Source organism: Moschus berezovskii, chromosome 7 (genome assembly GCF_049115385.1).
Source record: "Moschus berezovskii isolate FMDL1 chromosome 7, NW_MosBer_1.0, whole genome shotgun sequence".
In the NCBI taxonomy this organism is placed as follows: Eukaryota; Metazoa; Chordata; class Mammalia; order Artiodactyla; family Moschidae; genus Moschus; species Moschus berezovskii.
Window position 1 is genome coordinate 68,859,804 of NC_142466.1, and position 26,598 is coordinate 68,886,401.

At 42.3% G+C, this 26,598-nt stretch overlaps 1 protein-coding gene and 1 non-coding gene across 2 annotated transcripts in view; one reads left to right on the forward strand and one right to left on the reverse strand.

The window, feature by feature from the left end:
- Positions 1-102: 102 nt before the first annotated feature.
- The window catches only part of ZBTB5 (zinc finger and BTB domain containing 5), a 29,395-nt gene continuing 2,899 nt past the window's right edge, over positions 103-26,598 (reverse strand). Inside the window, exon 2 of the mRNA XM_055427065.2 lies at positions 103-5,839. Within this exon, the coding sequence (XP_055283040.1) occupies positions 3,805-5,835 (2,031 nt within the window). The 5' untranslated portion in view covers positions 5,836-5,839 and the 3' untranslated portion in view covers positions 103-3,804. The remainder of the gene's footprint in view (positions 5,840-26,598) is intronic.
- On the forward strand, positions 16,104-16,210 carry LOC129557692 (U6 spliceosomal RNA). The gene has a single exon (XR_008686283.1). It is a non-coding gene; the product is annotated as a U6 spliceosomal RNA (small nuclear RNA).

The following is a 26,598-nucleotide window of genomic DNA, read 5'->3' on the forward strand; positions in this document are numbered from 1 at the left end:
CATGTAACTGGGAGAAACTGACAAAAGCATCTGCTTGGGTTTCCTAAGCTAGGGCCTCTAGTGACTCCAGGTTCTACCTCCAACCCCCGTCCCCACCCCCGAGCATCTGAATTCCTAGAACCTGTCCAAGCTGCCTTCAGTTCAGTTCAGTTGCTCAGTCGTGTCCGACTCTTTGCGACCCATGAATTGTAGCACGCCAGGCCTCCCTGTCCATCACCAACTCCTGGAGTTCACCCAAACTCATATGCATTGAGTCGGTGATGCCATCCAGCCATCTCATTCTCTGTCGTCCCCTTCTCCCCACAATCCCTCCTGGCATCAGGGTCTTTTCCAATGAGTCAACTCGTCGCATGAGGTGGCCAAAGTACTGGAATTTCAGCTTCAGCATCAGTCCTTCAAATGAACACCCAGGACTGATCTCCTTTAGGATGGACTGGTTGAATCTCCTTGCAGTCCAAGGAGCTCTCAAGAGTCTTCTCCAACACCACAGTTCAAAAGCATCAATTCTTCGGCACTCAGCTTTCTTCACAGTCCAACTCTCACATCCATACATGACCACTGGAAAAACCATAGCCTTGACTAGACGGACCTTTGTTGGCAAAGTAATATCTCTGCTTTTTAATGTGCTATCTAGGTTGGTCATAACTTTCCTTCCAAGGAGTAAACGTCTTTTAATTTCATGGCTGCAATCACCATCTGCAGTGACTTTGGAGCCCAAGAAAATAAAGTCTGACACTGTTTCCCCATCTATTTCCCATGAAATGATGGGACCACATGCCAAGCCACCTTAGCCTCAACCAAAAGGCTTCAAAGTTTCCCTTGCTGAGGACAGGACAGTCACAGCCCAGTGGTGACCACAGCAATGGGACCTGCTACCTAGACCATCAGGCAAATTAAACACATGTGGCAAAGTGAACTAGGTAAGGTCACAATACTCACTTTTTGGTCAAGAATAATCAGGGTAGGTAAGTTTCTTTCATTTTTATTTTAAAATTAGTTTTAGCACCTTCACACTTTGTTCCTCGTATCCATCTCCTCCTCCACTCCCGCTCCCAGGTGGATGCCCTTTACTAAACACCTCTCCTCACTCCTAAGGCCTGGCTGCCAGCACTGCCAAAGCCCTACGCCTGCTAAGGGACTCAGCTCCGGCTTTTCCCCGCAGCCAAGCCAGACTGAAGAATGGGGTTTCTCCCCTAGGAGGCAGGTAAGAGAGCAGCAGAAAGTATACAATTTGGCAGGCCCTCTAGGAGGGCCTGAGGACACCGCCTCACCCCCATCCACAGTGCAGAGGGAAGAAGCGCAAGGGACTAACAACCAATACTTGTTACTGACAGCATCAGAGTATTTTCTAAGATGCCTGGTTTAAAACAGAGTACTGGTAACAGCAGGGTTAGCAGAAAAAGCAATACTACTTCACTCTTTTGTTTCAACCTTAATAACCTAAGGTGAAGAACAAGAACACATAATTAGTTAGAGGCATTAATATGACAAAGCTTTTATTTCAAAGTCTCAAATTTTGACCAGCATAGCACCACTGACACAGGTGCCCTGATAGAACTTTATGATTTGGTCACCAGAAATGATTATGCCAAGCTATAATTAAGGCTAACCAATCAAAATCCAGGTACCCAATACCAGTTAAAATTCAGGTAGAAACTACTAGTTGTAGGAACCCTGGGACTGGTCTTCCAGGGAACCTCTGAATTATTTAAGTGCTACAGCATGTACAAGGACACTGGCCCACAGGCTTGCTTCTCACACATAGAAACTGATTGACTAAGAGGTAGATGAGAGATTCCAGATTGCACTGGGCAGTGGAGAGTCAGGGCTTCAGCTACTGTCAGTCCCCAAGGCAAGTCCACTGAAGCCTGAGCTCAGATGGGGGGGCCACTTCCTGGCACCTCTTCCTCAAAGTGGAAGGGAAGGAGGGTGACCGCTGTTTGGTGCCACCAACTCCTCTTCCCAGGCCAGGCAGGGCCTCTCTCCTCCTCCACACTGACCCACCTGCCTCCCAGGGTTGATCTCACAAGTCACTGACTCCACAGAGGGGTGGATGTACAGCCTCATCACATCGTCAGAACATAACTACTAACAATTTTCCACACACAACGACTTCACAGGTGATCCCTCCCCACCTCTCCCCTCCCCTTTCAGGAGACAGACAAGAGGCTTTCCCTTTTGGTTTTCCTCCCTGGGAATCAGTTCATAGGAGATGCTAAATCTGACAGTGAGCATTGTGAGTTTGTCCACAGACAGACGTGTGCATATGCTAGATTAAGAGAAAACACATGCTGACTACTTTTCTAAACACAAGAACTGAAGGATTTTGCTCAATTATGCACAGTGGTTTGGGGTGTCTCAAGCTGTATAAAAAAATGAACTCATGTTCATGTACGAATTAAACTGACTTCATGAGCTCTACAAAGACACATTAACCTGTGCTGTTCCCCTGGAAGCTCTCAAGCCACGGCTTAGCCTAACAGATGCTGCCCATAGGGTTGGAAGGCTACAGGGGCGGCCCAGAGAAGGCTAGGTCAGTCACCCAGAGGTCTCCTCAGACTGTTTCAGATGCTACCTGGTGGCTTCTATGCTGTGGGCTGCCCAATCCTCTTATAGAGATGGGAAAATATTTACCCATGAACACTGCTGTGTCTGGATTTTAAACCTTCAGTATTGGGTTGGGGCAACAACAGAAGCTCAGGGTCTGGACTTTAAAACCGTAGAACAGTAATAAAGCCCACGATGGAGGGGGGTTGACTTCACTTTTAGTTAGTTTTTTACCTGAAAACAGTAATCTAGGCCCAGGAAAGATGCTGTAAGTGGCATGAAAGTGTGAAGAAGCGAAGCAGAGAACGGGCTTGTCGCTGAGTGAGATGTGTCAGGCTGGACCGGCCCCCGAAATCTGCACAGAACAAAGGGTAAATGCGCCGTAAAAGATCCCACTAAACAGGACTCCACATCATCAGAACAAAGACGAACACTAGCTCTTCTGACTTCCAAACTGTAACATGTGTAATACAAGTTGGTTAGAATACCGCTAAAACAGCACATACTGAAACAACACCTTACTTGTCGCTCCCTATTCATAAGTACATACTCCTTTTACAACTTTGTCTTTAAAACTGGGAAAAATTGTTAAAACATCTATCTAACGATGATGTTTTCAAAAGTATATACACACCTGTTAGTCCAGAGAATGCTCGCTCTGGACCCAGTGTCAGCACCATCAAAGTGCAGCATCTGTGACTGCAAATCAGACAAAAAAAAATACAGTACTTTCTGAAGCCTAAAACTAGCTCATGATAAACTTTAAAGCATTTCTGGCAGACAGGCATGTCCTCAAGGGTGTTCCTTTTAGACAGGCACAAAGTTGCCACTGGTTACACATAAGTGCGTTTTGCATCACTATACAAGTATATAATATTCTCATCAGAAGGTATATAGGAAATTTCATTAAATGCTTCAGTTTTACAAAAATTGCTAAAAAAATTTTTTTGCACTTCAATGTTTAATTTTTCAATGTGCCACTTCTAACATCAATTACAGACTACTTTCCGACTGCATTACTCAACCCTAAGGAAGAACGTGGTTTCAGGGATTGGATCCCTTCTCTGAATGTGTGCACTGCCCTCAGAAATGCGGCAGCACAAGCTCTGCACCTATTAACTCTCCGCTTATTAGTCTTCGAAATCTGCGTGAGCCACTCACAGCCTGAAGTCTTAAACCCCATGGCATTAACCACCAACCAACCAGAGATTTTAGTTCCGGTCCTACAACTGGCATCGGCATTATCTCGAGGTCAGGCTAGAGCAAAGTGCTGGGGAGGTTGCTGCTCTGCCAGCGCAGGCAGGTGGTCTTCGAGTGTTTGTACAGGTGGCTGGACTGACTGAACCTCTTGCCGCACTTCAGGCAGGCGTAGGGCTTTTCACCTGTGTGGACACGGATGTGCTTCTTGCAATCTGTCAAGGTCAAGAACGTCTTGCAGCAGATCTTGCAGGCGTACTTGCGCGCCCCCTCGACAACCAAGACATTGTGCTCCGACAAGGCCTTCTTGCACTTTGACAAGACATCAGCAGATGCCCTCGTCAGCTGTGGGGGGCCGGGCTGTGAAGGGTGGCCGTTTTCAAATGAGGATGTGGCCGCGTTCATCATTAGCTGGGAACTGGCAGAATTCTCTGGGATCTGTGAGCTCCTGACAGAAGTTACCACTGGCATTTTGGGAGCTATGCGGCGATAGTAGGGAAAGTTACTGGCTCCTCCTCGAGGGGAACCCATCATTACCCTGGAGAAGGAGGAGTGCAATCCCAAACCGGACCTGGAAAAATCCATCCCAAACTGTTCTCCTCCCTGGTAGCCTGAGGTCTGCACACACGGTAGGCCCATCACGTCCTGCATGGGCCTGACAAAGTGGGAGTCTGCGGGCTCACTGAATGGGTTCTCCACGTGGGCACCAGGGGCCGAGGAGGGCCCGCCCGCAGGCCCGGCCTCCGGACTCAACAAATAAGGGGCCTCCCCCTCCAGCCTGCAGTCACTGGTTGTGTTTGGGAGATTATCGTCATTGTTCTGATTGGTACTAAAGGTACTTCCTCTGCTCTTGTTAAGAAAATTTGAAATACTAAAGGTGGATTTATGTTCGAGGTTATTGGTGACTTCCAAAATGTGGATGTCCCCTACCCGGTCGGTGCTAGACTGGGGATCTGAAAAACTTCGGTCACTGCTCTCTGGGCTGAGGTCTATCTTCTCGGCACTGACCACCACCCCCTCCACCTCCACCGACTCGCTGCCTTCCGCTTGGGAGGTCACGTCACTCACTTCGTCCTGCGGCTCAGGAGAGCTCAGGGGCTCAGACTTTACCACCACTCTCATGTGTTCCTTCTCACCAAGGCCCACCTCCGGGTTTTCACACTGAAAACCACTCTTCTCAGCTGTGGTTTCCTGCTCAAAACTAGTCTCGACCTGAGTGGCACGGGAGGCCATGGAGAGCTGGGCCATGTTGCCGGCGCTGTTGTCGGACTGGCTGGGCATCTGGGCATCTTCTTGAGCGCTGAAAGACTGGTCAAACATGATGGTGCTGTCGTCTGGGTTGTCGGCCATCCCATCGGCCTTAGGGTTGTCCACAATCTTCAAAGAATCTGGAGAAAAGAACTCCTCCCGGGAATGAACCCCTGGCCCGTTCTCTGGCGTCACGTCGGAGATGGCAGACTCATCCAGGGTAGGTCGGAGGCGCTGCCTGGCCCGCTCCTCCGCAGACTGCTTGCGCTTATGCAGGCGGCGCATGGGGAAGGGTGTCCGCTGGTCCAGGTTACCGCGCATCGAGGAGCTCATGGGGGCTGGCTGCTCCTCGCCGCTCTGGCTGGAACTGAGGGCGGAGCTCACAATGCTCAGTCCCAGCTGCTGCAGCATAAAGGAGCGCTGCATGCGGGCGCTCTGCTCCTGAACACGCTCACTGGGGGGAGACATGGGCAGCGTCCGTGTCGTCAGGTAATGTTTACATGCCTTAACAACAGAGTTCAGGTGCAGGTGAGAGGCTGCCAGTAAGACATCCATGACATTGCTCTCCCCCAGCATGAGAGTGGAGGTGTACATCATGTCAATCAGTGCGGCGAAGGCCTCTGCTGTCACCACTTCACTATCCAGCTGGATCATGTTCATGGTTTGATCTCCCTCTGCCACTGAGAACAGGGCTCGGAAATGCGTGCTGCACGCTGCTAGTACCGAGCGGTGGGCTTTGAAATGTCTGTTCCCCACTACAATGACACAGTCACAGAGCTGGCCGTGAAGCCTCTGATAGTTCAGCTGCTGGAAGATCTGTTCAAAGTGACCAGGAAAATCCATGATCCTACAATACAAAGAAAGAATTAACATGAAGAACAGCTTAAGTCAAAGTCAGAGCACAGAGTGGGCACTGACCAGAGAAGCATGAATGGCCAAGCCTGGACCTTTCAAAGCGTGTGGTGTTTCTGATGGGGGGCACACAGACTAAACACCAGTCCAATAAGGAACAAATGCTGACTCAGCTAACAGCCTTGGAAATCTACACAGACATGCACAGATCAGCAACTGGCTATTTACAGGCTTCCCTTCACTCTTAAATGACCCACTTTTAACACTTGGGGCCATTGTCAGAAAAGACCAACATGTGGGTGATGCAACATCTATACCTGAGAAGTCAAGAGTTCTGCATTCCTGAGAACAACAAACTCCAAGAAACTCTAAACTAAGACTTTTGGCAACCTTAAACGGTGAAAAGGGCAAATCAGCATTAGTGGGAAGATGTCCGGTTCTAGATGGTAGTAGACTGCACACACGCATTTACCCTCTCCACCCGAAATCCCATCAAAAAGACACCAATGTTTCTTGGTTTGTTCTTGTTTTAAAGGTAAAAACCCATAAGGGAAAAAAGAATGGGAAAGAGGTATTAATGGCATTTTGGAAACTGGTAAGCAGGTAAACAAATGTGTGCTGACTTAGCACACCCAGAAACAACCCTAAGTTACAGTCCATGGAGTCACAAAAGAGTTGGACATGACTCAGAGACTGCTGCTGCTGCTCCTAAGTCACTTCAGTCGTGTCCAACTCTGTGTGACCCCATAGATGGCAGTCACCAGGCTCCCCCGTCCCTGGGATTCTTCAGGCAAGAACATTGGAGTGGGCTGCCATTTCCTTCTCCAATGCATGAAAGTGAAAAGTGAAAGTGAAGTCGCTCAGTCGTGTCCGACCCTTAGCGACCCCACGGACTGCAGCCTACCAGGCTCCTCCATCCATGGGATTTTCTAGGCAATAGTACTGGAGTGGCTTGCCATTGCCTTCTCCGGACTTAGAGACTAAACAACAACAAATAAAACTGGCAGTGGTTAAAACAATCTGACTTATATGTAAGTCCCCATTCACCCAGAGGCTCATAACTGGCTGCCACAGTGCCAGAGGAAGTGAAGCAAAGATGATGCCAAGACAAAAGGACTGGCAAGAAGTCTACTCAATTAAAAAAAAAACAAAAACAGAGGTTCCACACTTGTGGCACACAAAAGGTAAACCTAGAGACAGAGAATAGATTAATGGCTCTCTGGGGCTGGGCTCAGGGCAGGACTGCAATAAGGGACTTTCAGGGACATGATGGAAATGTTCTAATATGATGATTACGCATAAAATTTTCTAAAAACACTTGATCTGTACACTTAAAATGAGGAATTTTATGGTATGTACATTATACCACAGTAAAACTCAATTAATTAAGCTTCAAAAAAAAATGGGGAAAGAAAAACAGGAGATGAGCAAGCTCTAAAACCACCATTTCAGAGTACATTTCGAACTTTAGGGCTTCTATAAAACCAACCAGGGACTTCCTTGGTGGTCCAGGTGGTCCATGCTCCCAATACAGGGGGCCTGGGTTCACTCTCAGGTCAGGGAACTAGATCCCACATGCCACAACTAAGACCCAGTGCAGCCAAATAAATAAATATATGTATTTTTTAAAAAGACAAAAATAAAACCAAACAGACTGCTTAGAACATCACATATATCTTTGATAATACTACGGAATTATTAGGTGTTTTTTTTTTTTACCCCTTACGTGTGATAATAGCATTCTGATTTTTTCCCCCAAAGGAATAGTTTTTAAAGAGAAAACACTAGAATATTTACAGATGAAATGACATGATGTCTGGCATTTGTTTCAAAGTTTATTTTTCATACATTGCAAAATTTTCAAAAATGTTAAAAAATGGAAAAAAGAGATCACATCACTAAGTAAAAAAATTTCCAAAGCTGAGTTTGGAATCATTAAATATCTGGACATTTTCATCTCCTGGACTCATCAGAAACAAGAATTTGCTTATTCTCTCCTAAGAAATTGCTATACTTCCCAGGAATTACGTGTCTGCTGAGTCAAAGTCTGTGTCCTTGACCAGTGCTCAGGACACACACTCATTGTGTGGTTAGAAAACAGAGTCAATGTCCCCAAAGTGGCGCGGCTCTGTGCCCTCTGCCCACAGACTCTGTAGAAGCTGAAGGAGCCACAAAGTTTAAAACCCTGTTTCATCCTCTCCAAAGAAGGACCCTCTGGTCTTCTGGGAGGCGGTGAAGCAGAATCTAGTGGTTAAACGCCAGGATACAAACACATGCAGACAGCATCTAGTGTGCCTGGTACTAGAGATAAAATGATCAACAAAACAGATCGGATCTCTACCCTCAGGGGGGAGCAGACCAATCAACATTCAAATACAATAAAGTACTGCAGTGCTAAGGTAGAAAAGATGAAGAGGCCCCTGCCTCGGACAGTGGGTGTGGAAAGGCATCTGCAGGGAAGAAGCCTGCAGACTCCTGCTAGGCTTGGGTGGCTGAACCAGAGAAACTGTACTCAGGACATGTGCTTGCGAGGCTGGGATGAGCAGCTACATCCACAAGTGCAGTATAAAGTTAAAGTCGGCATCAGAAGGCAAGACGCTTCCCCCTCAACCCCCTCCCCACCAATAGAAGACTAGCATCTGGGTTCATATGCCTGGGAAGTTCCTCCAATAGAAGACCACTTGGGACCCCATCAAACTTCCCCACGGTGAAGCCCCCAGTCCTCAAGGCCTATTAACTCAGCTTCCAGTTACTCAGGAACACCACAAACTGGAGGGGGGAAACTTCTAACATGAAAAACAAAGTTCTAAACAAACAGAAACACATCTGGAAGAAACGGAACTAAGAAAGAAAAGCACCTATAATTAACATCCTCAGAGAGCTAAGATACCATATCCACAAAACAAGAAGAGAAAGTTTTTAATTTTTTAAAAAACATTTATTTAGCTGTGCTGGGTCTTAGTTGTGGAATCTTTAATTGTGGCATGTGGGATCTAGTTTCCTGACCAGGGATCAAAACCGGCCCTCCTGCATTGGGAATATGGAGTCCTAGCCATTGGACCACCAGGGAAGCCCCTGTTTTTAAATTTTTTTTTTTAAGAGATATTCCAGAAACAAAATTATTGGAAATTTAAAGTTGCAAAAAAAATTTTTTGTTGTTCTTACTAGAAGGGCTGGAAGATTATATGGCTGCAGAAATGTGGCAGACAAGGCAAAGGAGAAATAAAAGTGAATGAACAAGGGAAAAAAAAAAGAATTAATGAAGTCCAATGTCTGAATACAAAAAGAGAAAAGACAGAAAGTGACAAGAATGATAAACAGCAAAGAAAAATTCCCAGAACTGAAGAAGTTCCTTATTCAAACTAGAAAGTTCCACCAGGTACTCAGCAATATGAGTACAACAGACAAATCCCCACGTTTGGTGCATCACAGTGACATTTTAAAACACTTAGGATAAAGATCTGGAAAGTTGGGAGTCGGGGAGTTAACAAAGAATCAGGAATAAAACTAGCATTAGACTTTTCAAAAGCAATATTGGAGGGTAAAAGGTGATAGTTCCATTAAAATTCTCCAAGAAAATTATTTCCAACTTAGACCATACCCAGTCAAACTATCAATCAATTATGAGGGTAGGCTAAGGCATATTCAGACAAATAGGAACCCAAAGGTTTACCTCCCACATACCTTTTCTCCAGAAGCTATTAAAGGTTGTGCTTAATGAAGCTGATAATAAACCAAAAAAAGGAAGACAATACAGAAAGTTGAGACCCACTTTAGAAAACAGGCAAAGATAATTTTGAAAGATGATGCTGAAGCCGAAGGTGACAGCAAGGCAGCAGGGCAGAGGAGCAGACTGGAGCAGGAAGCTGAGAGAGTCCTGACTACTGAACCACCCAGGAATTCCCAATATAAAATGAAATTTTAAAAAACATGGAAGATCCTTGACATTCTAAAGGCACACACCCTGAGATCTTTGCACATCTCCAAATTCACAGATACCATTATGGCACTTTGCAAGGATTACTACAAGCAGAAGGCAACATGGATGCCAAGCTGCACACCAGGCTTGCCCACTTGCTCTAGTGGCTCAGCACCACAGAGCAGGCCAAGTCTTGATTGAGCGAAATGACAAGTAACCAGAGAACACACACCTTAAGATCCTTTGGAAATAACAAAAATGAAAAACTGTAAATCCATCAAAACCAAGGGTCTACAGTGCCATGAGAGTATTAAGCCACAGGCCTTTGTCGTACCTTGAAAGTTGCAGATGGCAAAATGCCTCAAAGCAGTGGCCACATGTTGGCCATATTCATTGTTGAGTGAAGGGTCAACAATGGTAAGCAGCAGCACACATGCCCGGACCCCTACGGAATCACTCAGGGACCAAAGAGCTCAAGGCTTTGGGGAGATTAGTTAGACAAAAAGCAATCACTGCTCACAAGTCGACAGCCCCCTGACTTAGAAAGTAAACGTATATACTAATTAGTGTCAAGTTCCAAGGAGGTGATTATTTTATAGCAGTAATAGGGAAGAAACATTCTGGTTCAAGTTTATTAAAAAAATAATAATAAAACCGCGAGTTGTTTTAGGAAGCTGTACTGGTCTCTGAGAGACCATGTCGACTGGGGCCCTGTTAGGTGAGAGCAGGCAGCACCAGACACTGAGTTTATTGCTCTTTCTCCTAATGTGGAGACCAGAATCAATGCTGTAGTAACTGTTGAAGTGCCATCTTAAGTACTTTTCACTTATTTTATCTCTAATCTTCAAAACAACCCTGCCAGGTACGGCTTATTAATCTGACTTAACAGATGAGGGGAACATAAAAGACTAACTCCCCAAGTAAGTGGTATTTAGATGCGGCATATCAGTTTAAAAGAATGATGATATTCTGTCCAATGCCTTTCTTTTCAACAAGCAGCAGAAATATGACTATCTGAGGAAAAATAGCCTCCTTATTTTTTGAAATGTCAGTTACCTTCAGTATAAGAAGAAACCACCACTCTTTTCCACAAAAGGTCATTCACTAAAATGTCAAACACTTATTCAATTCCCTTTCTATAGAAATGGCATAAGGAGGAAGGAAACTGTAGTCTCAAAAGTACTATTCTGAGGAAATTCCCAGGGCTCAGAAACCTATGAGAAGAGACTACTGAGGTGGCTAAACATGCCCTGGGAAAAAACCCAGAGATTTAAATAACGTTGGAAAATAGGTAAACAGTCCATATAACTTGCTATCACTTAGAGATTGTCAGCCCTACACTAGATGCACCAACAGTCCTTGAAATCAACTTGAGTACTCCAGGAACTTCTCAAAGCACCTTAGGGACAGAACTATAATGTCCTGCTGTGCCTTACTGTCAGGGCAGTACAGGATTCCTTTCTTCCTCCTCCTCCTCTTTAAATTAAGATTTTTTTTTTGATGTGAACCATTTTTAAAGTCTTTATTGAATTTGTTACAATATTGCTTCTGTTTCATTTTATGGTCAAGAGGCATGTGGAATCTTAGGTCGCCAACCAAGGATCGAACCTGCAATCCCTGCACTGGAAGGCAGTCTTAACCACTGGACCACCAGGGAAGTCCCAAGACTCCTATCTTCTTAAGGGGCTCCAGAAGTTGTGAAACTAAATCGTGACATTAGAGATGATCAAAACCTGGAGAAACACTTATTCTCTATAAATTAATAACTGCGTTGAATTACCCATTTAGAGATAACCACAAACTAATTTCTCCTTAATAATAATCTTTTATCTCAAAATCATGTAATCAATTTATGATCATTTAGATTAGCAATAGAAATTAAATCCACTATGATAAAAGCAAATTTTAGCCATAAAACTGGCCAATTATTCAACTATTCTTTCCAATATCTAGGGTGTCAGAAAGCACTTCAGGATAACTCAGAGCTCTTAACTGAATACAATAAGTTCATTCAACTGATTTAAAGAGAAGGGGATTTATGATTAAAGGATGTCAGGAAGCTCACAAAATCTCCAGGAGGGTGCGAGAGTGATACTGGAATGAAGCAGAGCATCCAACCCACATTATGGAAAGTATTATTGCCATGGCCACTCAAACTTTGCATGGACCCTGCTCTGGATTAGCGGCTCAGAAGAGTAGCTGTCACTGCACCTTCTAGACTAGCACTATCCACTAAAACTTTCTACAGTGATGTAAATCACCAGCACAGTTGCTGTGCTGTCCACTAGTCACTGGCAGCTACAGAGCACTTGAAATGTGGCTAGTGTGACTGAGGAAATGAGCTTTTAATTTTATTTAATTTTAACTAATCAAATGTCTACTGGATTGGCCAGAGTAATTCTAAATGCTCAAATCATTCCATATTGCTCACATCTGCATCCAGACCCCACTCAGGTATCTATGACCAAGGGAACCTAGTTCTCCTATCTGCACTGTAACTATGATTCTACCTCGGAAAATGGGACTCACAATTTACAGCCTATCCAGATGTAAAGGTTGGGGTGTTCAAAAGACTCTGGACAGCTGCAAATGACAAACAGCTATTATATCATTCCTCTGACAATTTGAGCCCCTATCCATGTCTGTCATGTGCAGATGACTTTGTAATACATTGCTCTGCATGCAATGGGGTGAGAGGTGATCAACCTGAAAACGAGAGAAAAGAAAACCAACAGAAAGTCAAAGAGCTGGTGTCACGGCACACGTGCACAGACAGTGCAGACATCTTTAACTAGCATTATCTTTTTATATTTTTTGCTGCCCTGGGTCTTAGTTGCAGCATTCGGGATCTAGATCCCCAACCAGGGGTCAAACCCACTGGGAGTACAGAGACCCAAACCCTGGACCACCAGGGTAGTCCAACTAGCATTTACTGAGCCATTCCATAGGCCATGATAAGGAAATAAAGCTCTAGGGAATTTAAAAACTGAGGCCACTTAAAAACATGCATTTCTAAATTAATTTTAAAATAACAGTATATAATGACATACTAATTTATGAAAAATAGTATCTCCCACCAAAAAATAAGAGAGGAACTGTTTTACATTTTTGCATTAACAGAAGACAGCTGGATTCTATTTGCTTTTGCATTCAGGTTTTTGCAATATCACACACAAGTGTACACTCATGAAAGATGTTATACTGCAGCCTGGATGAGAGAGGGTTTGGGGAGAATGGATACAAGTATATATATGGCTGAGTTCCTTCGCTTTCACCTGAAACTATCACAATATTGTTAATCAGCTATACCCCAATACCACGTAAAAGTTTTAAAAGATAAAATACATAGTAAATTAAATAATAATGAGGAGAGAGGCACTGTTTTACATTTTTGCATTAACTGAAGACAGTTGGATCCTCATATTGCTTCTTCAATCAGGCTTTTGCAATATCACAAGTGTACACTCATGAAAGAATGACAGTGAAAAAAGTAAGTTTTTGTATCATTATGAAAATAGTTTTAACCTCACAGACTCCTTGAAAAACTCTCAGGGGCCCCTATTGGTCCTTGGACTATACTTTGAGAATTGCTGATCTAATGAAAATTCTAAGTATCGTGGGGGATGGAGGAATGGGGAGTGAGCACTGAAATGCACAGGGCAAAACTAGTAGAATTTAAGGAGAAATTAACAGACTCATAAAAAGACAAATTCTTATCTCTAACCAGGGGAAGTCAATAGACTATGTTTAAACTGAAAAATTAAGTAGATCCAAGCATAGCTTTTCATACATGTATGTAAATATCAAAAGAATTAGCTAAGAGTTGAAAGTGGGAGTCTTGGGGAAGAGGAAATGGGATGCAGGGGGGCCAGGGCCTAGTACTTAACAAATCTTGTTGGATTATTTGACTTAAGTGTGTGTACTTAGCAAATTACTGAGACATATATATATCTTTGGTAAAATTTATTTTTAAAACTATAAAAAAACCCTGAAGAGACCATAATCACCCCCACCCTAACACACACAATTAGAAAAAGTTGCAAAAGAATTCAGTTCAGTTCAGTCGCTCAGTCGAGTTTGACTCTTTGCGACCCCATGGACTGCAGCACACCAGTCCTCCCTGTCCATCACCAACTCCTGGAGCTTACTCAAACTCATGTTCATCTAGTCAGTGATGCCATCCAACCATCTCATCCTCTGTTGTCCCCTTCTCCTCCCGCCTTCCATCTTTCCCAGCATCAGGGTCTTTTCAAATGAATCAGTTCATCGTATCAGGTGGCCCAACTATTGGAATTTCACTTTCAACATCAGTCCTTCCAATCAACACCCAGGACTGATTTCCTTTAGGATTGACTGGTTGGTCTCCTTGCAGTCCCAAGGGACTCTCAAGAGTCTTCTCCAATACCATAGTTCATAAGCACCAATTCTTTGGTGCTCAGCTTTCTTTATAGTCCAACTCTCACATCCATACGTGACCATAGCCTGGAAAAACCATAGCCTTGACTAGACGGACCTTGGTTGGCAAAGTAATGTCTCTGCTTTTTAATATGCTGTCTAGGTTGGTCATAACTTCCCTTCCAAGGAGCGTCTTTTAATTTCATGGCTGTAAACACCATCTGCAGTGATGTTGGAGCCTCCCAAAATAAAGTCAGCCACTGTTTCCACTCTTTCCCCACTTATTTGCCATGACATGATGGGACTGGATTCCATGATCTTAGTTTTCTGAATGTTGAGCTTTAAGCCAACTTTTTCACTCTCCTCTTTCACTTTCATCAAGAGGCTCTTTAGTTCTTCTTCACTTTCTGCCATAAGGGTGGTGTCATCTGCATATCTCAGGTTATTGATATTTCTCCCAGCAATCTTGATTCCAACTTGTGCCTCATCCAGCCCAGCGTTTCTCACGATGTACTCTGCATACAAGTTAAATAAGCAGGGTGACAAGATACAGCCTTGGCATACTCCTTTTCCTATTTGGAACCAGTCTGTTGTTCCATGTCCAGTTCTAACTGTAGCTTCCTGACCTGCATACAGGTTTCTCAAAAGGCAGGTCAGGTGGTCTGGTATTCCCATCTCTTGAATAATTTTCCACAGTTTATTGTGATCCACACAGTCAAAGGCTTTGGCATAGTCAATGAAGCAGAAGTAGATGTTTTTCTGGAACTCTCTTGCTTTTTCGATTATCCAGCAGATGTTGGCAATTTGATCTCTGGTTCCTCTGTCTTTTCTAAATCCAGCTTGAACATCTGGAAGTTCATGGTTCACGTATTGCTGAAGCCTGGCTTAGAGAATTTTGAGCATTGCTTTACTAGCGTGTGAGATGAGTGCAATTGTGCAATACTTTGAGCATTCTTTGGCATTTCCTTTCTTTGGGCTTAGAATGAAAACTGACCTTTTCCAGTCCTGTGGCCACTGCTGAGTTCTCCAAATTTGCTGGCATATTGAGTGCAGCTTTTTCACAGCATCATCTTTCAGGATCCAAAATAGCTCAATGCATCACCTCCACTAGCTTTGTTCATAGTAATGATTTCTAAGGCCCACCTGACTTCACATTCCAGGATGTCTGGCTCTAGGTGAGTGATCATACCATCGTGATTATTTGGATCGTGAAGATCTTTTTTGTAGAGTTCTTCTGTGTATTCTTGCCATCTCTTCTTAATATCTCCTGCTTCTGATAGAATCATATCATTTCTGTCCTTTACTGAGCCCATCTTTGCATGAAGTGTTCCCTTGGTATCTCTAATTTTCTTGAAGAGATCTCTAGTCTTTCCCATTCTATTGTTTACCTCTATTTCTTTGCATTGATAGCTGAGGAAGGCTTTCTTATCTCTCCTTGCTATTCTTTGGAACTCTGCATTCAAATGGATTTATCTTTCCTTTTCTCCTTTGCTTTTTGCTTCTCTTCTTTTCACAGTTATTTGAAAGGCCTCCTCAGACAGCCATTTTGCCTTTTTGCATTTCTTTTTTCTTGGGGATGGTCTTTGATTTGTTACACAGCAATAAATAACTGAAACAATTGAAACTTTGCGTCTCCCAACAAATCAATATTCAAATACAATCCCCAAGGGACACTTTTATTTTTTATTAATATCTGGGGGGAGGGGTGTCTGTCTATTAATGTCTTTGGGGAAAATCACTTTTAAACCATTCTTAGTCCACATGGAACAGATGAATGCCCCCAAACCTCTGAGTTCCAGAAGATCCAGGGTGGCCTGGCTAATTTGGTAACCACTTCCCTTGATTACAGTGATTGTTTCAGAGATGGGTATATGACCCAAGCCATACCAGAATTAGATTCTGCCCTGGGGACTTCTGCTGGTACCCTTAAAGAAAAGATATTCTCGTTCTCGCTTTGGCAGCACACATACTAAAACTGGAACCATACAGAGAAGATTAGCATGGGCCCTGTGCAAGGATAACACACAAATTCATTAAGCGTTTCATATTTTTCACTCACTGGGATCCTTTTTTGGAGGGGGGCTGTGCCGCATGGCATTCAGGATCTTAGTTCTCAAACAAGGGATCAAACCCACACTCCCTGCACTCAGAGTGGGTTAACCACTGGATCTCCGGGTAACTCCCTCACTGAGATCCTTATCAATGCCAATGTTAGAGAAGAGAAAAAGGAAAGACTATCTCAAAAAAAAAAAAAAAAAAGTGAGAGAGAGGAAAAGAAAGAGATATTCTCTTCACTCAGACTGCAAGCTGTGAGGGAGATGTAAGTCTAACACTGATGGTGTCGATTTCTGCCTATTTGAGAATGAAGCCAACACAGAAGGAAGCAATCCCAAAGACAATGTATTGATGACATCAAGACCCTGGGATCCAGCCATGACTGTAGTTGGCATGATCCTAGGACTTTCTATTTCATGAGTCAACAAACTCCCCTTTTACCTTAACCAGGTTCACATTGGATCTCTGTCACACTGTAAAGCTCAAATCATAATCTTAATAAAAAATATAAATAACATGGCTATCTTGAAACATTTTTGGATCTAAAAACAGTATTTTAAAACTTCAGTCAGTTTGGGAGGTATGAAATGTGATGGAAGGGAGTCATGAATCAAGATCATGCTTATTCAAAACTCACAAGCATCTCCAGCAAACTCACAGATCCAGTCTAAAAGTTATAAGAGAGCTCATGCTAAGAAGATAAGTGTTCTATGAAAAGCTGCCTGTCTGAAGCCTTCAAACCAAGGAGAAAAGCTTCATGTCTTTTTAAAAGATTTCAAAATGTGACTGTGTCTATATGGCAGGAGATACTGCAAATAACTTACCAATTTCTAAGACTGAAGGAAGGAGGAGAAGGGGACAACAGAGGATGAGATGGTTGGATGGCATCACCGACTCGATGGACATGAGTTTGAGTAAACCCCTGGAGTTGGTAATGGACACGGAAATCTGGTGTGCTGCAGTCCATGGGGTCACAAAGAGTTAGACACAACTGAGCGACTGAACTGAACTTTGTTTGACCTGAAGCAAGTGTATACTACAATATTTATCTGTAGGAACAGATTGTTAGTAACCTCCAAACTAAATATAATTAAGAAAATAAACTTATACCACTGCTTATTACATTAACATGATCAAGAGCTGTTTTTTCTACAGATTCACTTTCCTAATAGTGCTTTACTTAGACTAATAAAAAAAGTTCGTTTGTGTTCTAGGAGAACAAGCCAGTTAATAGTACATTTTAAACTATCTGATTTATATACTGACCTACCCACATACTTTTCAACAATACACTTAGTTTGTAAAGAAAAGTACACCCATACTCAAACATCATCTACCACATAGCAAGCGATCTGCTGCCCATCTGCCAGGGAGGATCTGCAAGGCTACACCACTAAGAAGCATCTTAACATTCTAAGAACTCTTATGTTCAATATACCTAATCTAGATAAAACCCTAGCAGAAATATAAACAGAACTTTCCCTCTACTTGTAGAGATGACAAAAGTGAAAATAAATATGTAAGAGTACAAAACTAGGCAAGGTCCCAGTCAAGCAGGCTAGGATTTTGATGGGGCTTCAAGTCCTGGAAACCTAAAATTCACCCATATTCTGATCTGACCAACTGAGACTAGCCAGGCTCACAGGTGCCCGGGGTTAGCTTTAGATACCACATCCATCAGCCTGATTAATTTCTTTCTTGCTTTTTGGCTGTGCTGGGTCTTTGTTGCTGGGCATGGGTTTTCTCTAGTTGCAGCAAGCAAATTTCTCATTGTGGTGTCTTCTCTTGTTGGAAAGCATGAGCTCTAGGCATGCAGGCTTCAGGCATGCAGCCCAGCATGTTGACTCAGCAGTCATGTTGCAAGGAAGGGCTCAGTTGTGCCACAGCATGTGGGATGTACCTGGATCAGGGATCAAACCCATGTCACCTGCACTAGCAGGCTGATTCTTAACCACTGGATATGACTAATTTCATGGTATCTCTGGTTCTGTTGTGTCAGGGCTGGTTCAGAAATTGGACTTGTGTACTAAGACTTTTCAGTCATGTCTGACTCTTTGTGACCCTGTGGATTGTAGCCTGCCAGGCTCCTGAGTCCAAGGGATACTCTAGGCAAGAATATTGGAATGGGTTGCCATGCCCTCCACCGGGGCATCTTTCCAACCCAGGGATCTTTCCAACCCAAACCTGTGTCTCTTAATTCTCCTGCATTGGCAGGTGCATTCTTTACCACTAACACCACCTGGGAAGCCAAAATTGGACAGATTAAGTCTATTAAAAAAGAAGTCTATCAATGACTGAACATGAGCATGACTGGGGATGTCAACCTAACCCCAGAAACCCTTACCATCTCACCCTACTCTTCAATGCTCCCACTTCACCACCTTGTTTTCCAGTGAAAAATCCCTAGGGATTAGCTAACCTAGAACTTTATAATTCAGTCTGAGTAAGTTATTAGTGCCCTACTTATACTCCAGTGCAAAGTCAAAATGCTTCTACTAAAACCACCTGTTGAGGCCAGGGACTATACTTCCTCTCTCTCTCCCAAAGTGCTTGATATAAACTCAATGAAGTATTTGTAAAGTAATTTTAGATATTTTATTGGTCACTCGTGCAGCATGTGGGATCTTACTTCCCCGACTAGGGATCAAACCTGTGCCCCTTGCATTGGATGCAAGGCATTTTAACCACTGGAATTTTGTATATAGATGCAATATCACACCGCATTACCCAACAAGTCATTTTCCTGAGAATCACAACTATCCCTAAAATCAGCCAGAAGTCAGAAAGAAGAAATCTCAGAAATCCAAAACAAAGATCAAAGCCTACACATATATGAAAGACTTCCTCATAGGAAAGTCCCTGAAGCCCTCACAACAGTCTTCTGTTTCAAACAAACAAAATTCAAATTTTTCGAGTTTCCTAACTAACTGAAGATGGGCACAAGCAATTCTAGAATGAAGACCAGAGGCGGCTGCATGCTGACAGCTGCAAAAAGGGACAGCTGACCCACTAAGGGGGAAAAGGGGCCCAGCAGCAAGTACTGGAGGGGCTATTAAACCTAAAGATCTTAAAAGCCAAGGAAGGTGCTTGTGAATTTGATTTACGAATTCATTCATCTAACATTTTAAAGCTCCTACTTTGTTTAAGATTAAGCACTGTGGAACAGAGAATTTCGACGGCATAGTCAGTCTTTACTGTCACAGGAGCTTAGTGGCAACAAGACATACACAGATAACCATAGCTCAAAGAGAAAAGCATTAAGTGCCACCTAAGAGATGATGGTACTCAGGAGCTCAAAGAAGGCAAAGGGTATTTTCAGCTTCATGGTGGTACTGATAACAGAGCTAGGAATTACTGGTTTGGATTTGGATAAACTGTAGATGTAAAGTACATTCTAGACAGAGATAAAGGCAGGGAAAGGTTTGAGGTAGGGGAAGCAATGTATTCACTCTGGCTGGAAACTAGGTAAAGCTAGAAAGATAAGCACTGGAGAGTGAATACTCATAACTGATATTAATGATTACTGTGAGTCATCAGAAAAGCGAACCATGAGAGGCATATAATTTTGAACTAAAGACTATCATCATTTTTTTCAGATAACTTTTATAAAAAGCACTTTACTTTTTTTCTTATGTACTGTTCACAGTATGTCAGGGTTCTGGGTTGCAGCATAAAGGTCAGTTGCTGAGAGGTTACTGGTTTGCTCACAGAACTGATGGGAAGGCTGGGCATCTCAGCTTGAACTGGGTAGCAGGAACCATCTGGCCAGAACGCAGTCTCTGTCTGTGCTGGACAAGCCACTAGTGCAAGGAAGCTGACTCTGCAGGGTATCTGATCCCTCTTTCCCTTCGTTATCACTAATTTTTATTCTTGAACAGGTTTTTTTAAGAATACATGAGATGAAATGTGAAGAGCACTCGAAGTAATTGTACTGCATACTGAAATAAGTTGTCTCAAGGAAAACTACTTGCGTAATTTTTGAGTCATAAGCTGAACTGTTTTCATCAAACACCATTTTTACTTGGAAGAACAAACAACAGACAAACTATGGTTATTCAGACTTGAGTATCTGCCAGACATTTTCTTGAAAATGAAATGAGCCTGTCATTTCAATGAAAACAATCTACAGCATTTGCTGCCTATGATAAAATTTGAGCTTTCAGGTGAAAATAAACCTTTTGGAAAATTTGTGTTTGCCACCACAGGCTTCAAAGCATCCCAAAACTCAGTCTTCTGACAAGACCATTTGTAATGTTACTATCACGTAATTTTTAAAATACTGTATAATAAGTGTCAACATTTGAAAGATCTGCATAACTCAGTGAAACAATATTTTCCAAATATCCAATGTTGTAATCATATTACAAAGTAACGTATGGGTAACAAAATTCAAAGTGGAAGATATAAACTAATATATTTTAATGCAACAATATGATATGGCTTCACATCCCACAGCAACTAACCAATTAAGAAAATTGCATCTGTCAAGTTTGTTACAGTATCAGAAGAGAATATCCAAATTTATCTGAAAAAGCTACTAAAATACTCTTCCTTCCAACTACACATTTGTGAGACGCTGGATTTTTCTTTTAGGCTTTAATCACGAGTATAACACAAGGGACTTCCTTGACAGTCCAGTGGTGAAGACTCTGCACTCCCAAGGCAGGGGGCACAGATTTCATCCCTGACTGGGGAACTAAGATCCTGCATGCTGCACAGTGCAGCCAAAAATAAAAATAAAAAAGAATATGTCACAACAAACAGAATATTAGAAGCAAGTATGAGAACCCACCTGTCTTCTATTTGACATTAAAGAGATTTGCAAAAAGTGTAAAACACTGCCATTCCAAGCATTCTTGGTACCTAGAACTTGGTTCCAAATACAATTCTCTAAAAAAAGAAACCAGGGCTCCTTGAAGAATTGGACAGTTCAAGGACTGGGGCAGGAAATATACAAAATAAGCCTGGAGCATCTCACAGTACTAAAGTGTAAGGAAGTGCTTCAAACAAACAAACATGATAATGGAAGTAGGTGAAAAGCTCTTATCCAATAGGAGTAAGAGCTCTCAAAGACCAAAGTTGGAACAATTGAACAAACAGAAAAATAGTACTGGATTATAACCCAAAATATAAATATCCATAGGTCAATATTGATATAAATGATTAAACAAATGAGAGAGAAGAGACAAATCTGCTGGGCAAATTCCAAATAATTTACATAGCTACTCTGCCCTTAAAGGGGCTGGAACATAACTCTCCACTCCTTAGTGAGAGCTGGTCATAGTGACTTCCTCCCAGGGTAAGGGATGGAAAGGGAGGGGAAGGGAGGGGAGGGACGTAACAGTGGAGAAATCTGACCAACACTGTCTCGGCCAGGTGACCAAAGGCAACATCAATGGTGATAAATCATGTTGATAGTGTGCATCTTGGTATGTACCATATGTTCCTGTGATGAGGATGGTTCTCCCTGAAGACACCCATAATCTCCATCTAATTGTGAGAAAAATCAGACAAATCCCAACTGAGGGATATCCTACAAAGTATCTGACTGGTACTCCTCAAAACTATCAGAGTCACTGAAAACAAAGTATGAGAAACTTTCACAGCCAGAAGCTTAAGGTGACAAAATGACTAAATGTAATGTCATTATATTTAGTAATGAGATCTTGCAACAGAAAATTGACAGGAGGTAAACAACTAAGAAAACCTGAATGAAGAATGGACTTTAATTAATAATAATGTATTGATAATGGTTCATTAATTATAACCAATGCACCATACTAATGTCAGATGTTAAGAATAGGGAAACAGGGTGTGGGTTTTTATTTATGGGGAGTCTGTACTATCTTTACATTCTATACATCAAAAACTGTTCTAAAAAATAAAATTTATATATTTTTAAATTCCACTCTTTTCACTAGATGTTTGTTTTGAAAACAGTTTTCATAAAAATATGTTAACATGTAATAGGTTTATTATTTTTAATGAATTATTTTCCCCTCAATATTAATTTCTAATATGTTAAATATCATAGCTATAACTCACAAACCCTTTGGAGTCATCAACAATTTTTAAACACATAGAGAAATTCTAAGGAATTCAAAAAGTTTGAAATATCACTGAAATAGGTTAAGTTTCACATATATGGAAAATGCATGTATGTGGAATCTCACTCTAAAAACCAGGATAAATGGAACTTTAGTGTAAAGGTAGCCTTCAATTTATACATATATTGTGCTACTCAAATTTACAAAACAAATTACTTAGCATTTTCTCAACAATATTACCTTCCAAGATCACTCATGAAATATGCCTTTTAACCTGTTACAATGGTAGCAGACAGTCAAAGCACCTGTGCAATTTAAGTAACACTGCACTACACTTACCACTATATTCAATTAGTTGGATGAATGGGTGGAATGCCTACTAAGAGCCAGGTCCTGTAGGTACTTTACATATATTCTCTCTGACGGATGGATGGTCAAGCAGTGACTTGTCATCCCCACGTCTAGGGCCAACATCACCTGACTAGTACAGTAAGTGAAGGAGAAGAGGTATGAACCTAGGTCCAACCACAAAACTTCAGTCACCAGGAAGACACGGGCCCAGTGGCTGATAAAGAGAATATTCAGAGGAGAGAGAGTACACAGTTATTAATATTAGTGTGACACGCTAGTAAAGTAATGCTCAAAATTCTCCAAGTCAGGCTTCAACAGTACATGAACCGTGAACTTCCAAGATGTTCAAGCTGGATTTAGAAAAGGCAGAGGAAATAGAGATCAAATTGCCAACATCCACTGGATCATCGAAAAAGAAAGAGAGTTCCAGAAAAACATCTACTTCTGCTTTATTAACTATGCCAAAGCCTTTGACTGTGTGGATCACCACAAACTGGAAAATTCTGAAAGAGATGGGAATACCAGACCACCTGACCTGCCTCTTGAGAAATCTGTATGCAGGTCAGGAAGCAACAGTTAAAACTGGACATGGAACAACAGACTGGTTCCAAATCTGGAAAGGAGTATGTCAAGGCTGTATATTGTCACCCTGCTTATTTAACTTATATGCAGAGTACACCATGAGAAACGCTGGGCCGGAGGAAGCACAAGCTGGAATCAAGACTGCTGAGAGACATATCAATAACCTCAGATACGTAGATGACACCACCTTTACAGCAGAAGGAAAAGAAGAACTAAAGAGCATCTTGATGAAAGTGAACGAGGAGAGTGAAAAAGTTGGCTTAACGCTCAATGTTCAGAAAACTAAGATCACAGCATCTGGTCCCATAACTTCATGGCAAATAGATGGGGAAACAGTGACAGACTTTATTTTTGGGGGCTCCAAAATCACTGCAGATGATAACTGCAGCCATGAAATGAAAAGATGCTTGGTCCTTGGAAGAAAAGTTATGACCAACCTAGTTCAGTTCAGTTCAGTCGCTCAGTCGTGTCTGACTCTTTGCGACCCCATGATCGCAGCACGCCAGGCCTCCCTGTCCATCACCAACTCCTGGAGTTCACCTAAACTCATGTGCATCGAGTCGGTGATCCCATCCAGCCACCTCATCCTCTGTCATCCCCTTCTGTTCCTGCCCCCTCAATCCCTCCCAGCATCAGGGTCTTTTCCAATGAGTCAACTCTTCACATGAGGTGGCCAAAATATTGGCGTTTCAGCCTCAGCATCATTCCTTCCAATGAACACCCAGGACTGATCTCCTTTAGGATGGACTGGTTGGAACTCCTTGCAGTCCAAGGGACTCTCAAGAGTCTTCTCCAAACCACAGTTCAAAAGCATCAATTCTTTAGCGCTCAGCTTTCTTCACAGTCCAACTCTCACATCCACACATGACTACTGGAAAAACCATACCCTTGACTAGATGGACCTCTGTTGGCAAAGTAATATCTCTGCTTTTTAATATGCTGTCTAGGTTGGTCATAACTTTCCTTCCAAGGAGTAAGCGTCTTTTAATTTCATGGCTGCAATCAGCATCCTCAGTGATTTTGGAGCCCAAAAAAATAAAGTCAGCCACTGTTTCCACTGTTTCCCCATCTATTTCCCATGAAGTGATGGGACCAGATGCCAAGATCTTAGTTTTCTGAATGTTGAGCTTTAAGCCAACTTTTATGACCAACCTAGACAGCATATTAAAAAGCAGAGACACTGCCAACAAAAGTCTGTCTAGTCAAGGCTATGGTTTTTCCAGTAGTCATGTATGGATGTGAGAGTTGGACTGTAAAGAAAGTTAAGTGCTGAAGAACTGATGCTTTTGAATTGTAGTGTTGGAAAAGACTCTTGAGAGTCCCTTGGACTGCATGGAGATCCAACCAGTCCATCCTAAAGGAAATCAGTCCTGAATATTCATTGGAAGGACTGATGTTGAAGCTAAAACTCCACTACTTTGGCCACCTGATGCGAAGAACTGACTTATTTGAAAAGCCTCTGATGCTGGGAAAGACTGAAGGTGGGAGAAGGGGACAACAGAGGATGAGATGGTTGGATGGCATCACTGACTCGATGGACATGAGTTTGAGTGAACTCCGGGTTGGTGATGGACAGGGAGGCCTGGCATTCTGCAGTCCATGGGGTCACAAAGAGTCGGACGCGACTGAGCAACTGAACTGTATGGAACTGACTGTTAGCAAAGGTTAGGAATAAGGATTAGGAGATTGGAGGGATGAAACTGAAAAGCAAGGTCAAGAATTAAAGCTGATTGAAAAGAAAGGTGTGTAAAATAACAACTAAGGAGTGAAAATTAGAGTAAGGGTTCTGAAAGAGCTGGGAGCATGGGCTGGTCTTCTCTTCCTCAAATCCTCCTTTACTGCCAATGCTACATGCTGCCAGCACCAAAGACCACACTGCCAAGCCTTCGCCACTGCCAACAGACTCTAGTTTGGAAGGTCAGCAGGATGCAAGATAAGCTTTTTTTTTCTCCTTCCACTGCTCCTTGCCTCTCGCTCCTCCCAACCCTGCCCTCCAAGAGGCTGGTGCCAAACAAGAATCAGAGAGCACAGCTTTGGGGAGAAGAGGGGCTGAGTGATAGAATGCATTCCTCGTGGCAGGATCACCTGCTAAAAGGGGACGATCTTGATCTGCCTAAACCTGTCAGGGAGATGGTCAGCCAAGATGGTGGCCCATCAGCAGGATGCTGTCTGAAAGGCCGGGATGTCCAAGTCAGTCAGTTACAGGACAGAGTCTGATAGTACTACACTTCAACTTCAAAATAATTTACAACAAACTTCGCCGCTTTATCCTGTTTAGAACTTTACACCTGCACTGTATTGCCCCAGAAATGCTCCTTTCTCAGGTGCTACATTTTCCTAAAACTTAGTGACTAGCCAGCCAACTGATTATCCAGATAAAAGAACATCTGTAGCCACTTAACACTCAAATGATGATACAAACTTCACAAAGGTATGCAAAAATCTATAGAAACCATTCATCAATGGCTTCTTTTAGCTGCTTGTATATGAGATTATATTTTAACATTTTTAAGAAGTCTAAATATATTTTCTATTATTTAGAAAATGTTGCCCGACAACCATTTGAGTTGCCCTTGCCACACACAACCTTTTCAGCAATTTTGAAAAACAGCCTTTATTGCCTTTTACCCCTGACAGATCAAGATACATATTTCTTAAGGAAGAAAACTGAACTTTTATCAAGAAGAAAGCCATTCTAAAGCACTGGAGACACTATTATTGATGGTGCCTTTTCAGGAAGAAGATGAAAAATGGATTTAATTCATCCCTTATATCAAGTTTACTTTCAAAGCAGTATATCCCTTCACTTCTGAATTATTTATCAAATCGAGAGTATTTGATACTTCACCTGCTGAGCTGCTTTTAACATTCTATTCAAAATAAAATACAATGTATGTTACTAAATGTGCTTAGATTTTTGTATTGTCTGTGATTCTTCTCAAAACTGAACCCCCAAAACAGTGGATTTTCTTCTCCCTGTACTCCTTCTGCAGATCCTCTCTGCAGTAGAGACGAAAATGGAAGGACTACAAAATTGAAGGTCTTGCGTTTTTAAAGAAAGACAGCTGAGTGGATTTTAAATTATAACTCACTAATTAAATGTATTGAAAAATCAATTACACCAAGTTAACAACGTCTTGTACAGAAAATAGGGGGAGCGATTCACCCTGATTATTTTAAACTTTTTTTTTTATTTTAAACTTTTAAGAAGCAGGAAATAGAGCATTTGTAAACTGTTATCAAGTACACAGAGTAACAAAGCACCAAGCATAGTCTCCAAAAAGCAGACCCAGCACTCAATCATCCTTTAAAATATATCAAAGAAACAAACGACTGCTAATTTCCATCTATATAAGGAAACATATTATTTCCAAAGGGATTCTTTTCAGTAACAAACTTTCTTCT